General features: G+C 38.8%; 1 protein-coding gene across 1 annotated transcript in view; it reads left to right on the top strand.

Moving 5' to 3' along the window:
- Positions 1 to 601: 601 nt before the first annotated feature.
- GLYATL3 (glycine-N-acyltransferase like 3) overlaps positions 602 to 1,414 on the top strand; it is a 41,046-nt gene continuing 40,233 nt past the window's right edge. The window contains exon 1 of the mRNA XM_007936287.1: positions 602 to 679. Within this exon, the coding sequence (XP_007934478.1) occupies positions 602 to 679 (78 nt within the window). The remainder of the gene's footprint in view (positions 680 to 1,414) is intronic.

Here is a 1,414-nt window from a genome sequence, read left to right as displayed (position 1 = left end):
CCGACTCGATGGCAGTGGGTTTGTTTTTGATTTGGTCAAACATATATATGTTTGTGGGAGTAGTCCCATTTGCCTTCCACCCTTGTTCAGCTTGAGTGTCTATCTATGTATCCACTAGTAGCTTATCGTTACTGCTGTTGTTGCAGGATTGTGTATGTAATAGTATTTACCTCTGATGTCTTGTGATCTATTTCATTGTTGTTGTTGTGTACCGTCGAGTCACACCTGACTCATAGTGACCCCTCCTTGGGTTTCCGAGGCAGTATCACTACGGAAGTAGGATTGCCCAACCTTCCTTCCGAGGAGTGGCTGGTGGATTTGAACCGCCTGCCTTCTGGTTAGCAGTCAAGTGCCTTAGCCACTATGCTACCAGAGCTCCACCAGCACTATCCATTTCTGTGTTATCTGCTTTACCCATCCCAGTGCCTCCCTATCTTCTTTCTTTTCTTCCCTATTCAGAGAGAAATGATGACAGAATTAGACCCATTGGAAATAGTATCATAAGGATATTCCTAGGTAGATTAAAATGTTAATAGATAAAACTTAAATGTATACCTTCACTTTTCTAATTAGGTGTGGAATTGCAAGAGCTCTAGAAAATATGTTGGTGTTAAATTGTTCCACCAAATTACTCATACTGGAGAAAATGTTGAAGAGTCACTTTCCTGAATCACTCAAGGTAATATGAATTTAAGAGTCGTATTTTATTTTACTAATCTGCCAAATAATGTCAGATTTATGACTGTTTCCTAATTTTTTCTGATGACAAGACTTTCTACGGGCACTTGGTTAACATTTAACTCCCCAAGTCTTTCCACTACACAGTGATTCAGTGGATTTTGTCTGAGGCCCAGGGAATTATATTCTGAGAGTCACTATAGGTGATTCTTGGAAGCTGTGGTGGCATAGTGCCTAAAGTATTTGACTACTAACCAGAAGGCTAGTGGTTCAAATCCATGAGCCACTCCTCAAAATGAAGACTGGGAAATCTACTTCCATAGAGATATCACCTCAGAAACCCAAGGAGGGGTTGCTATGAGTCAGAATCAACCCAAGGGCAGTGAGTTTGGTTTTGTTCTTCTATAGATTATTCTTAGAAATATAGGTAATGATCAGCTACATTTCTTCTAGATTTGAGTTATACATTTTTTCTTTCTAATGGAAGAAGGGTATGAATTGGGTAACCCTGCTGGTAAGAACATAGCCTAGATAAACAATGGAAAGAAAATTTATAGGCTTTCCAGTTTTTTTTAGCTTATTTCAATAGCTTTGAATTAAAAATTTTATTCAATGGGGAGGAAGTGGGCGGGGAGCTGCTGCATTGTAAATTTTGGTCAATGTCATGAGACAAAGTATATGTGAACTGCTGTATGAAAAGTGAATTTACTCTGTAAATCTTCACCCAAATCCTAAT

The sequence above is a fragment of the Orycteropus afer genome, unplaced genomic scaffold (genome assembly GCF_000298275.1).
Source record: "Orycteropus afer afer isolate SDZICR_OR568_19922 unplaced genomic scaffold, OryAfe1.0 scaffold00034, whole genome shotgun sequence".
NCBI lineage: Eukaryota > Metazoa > Chordata > Mammalia > Tubulidentata > Orycteropodidae > Orycteropus > Orycteropus afer.
The sequence above is the reverse complement of the archived record's forward strand: the minus strand, read 5'-3'. Positions and strand labels throughout refer to the sequence as shown.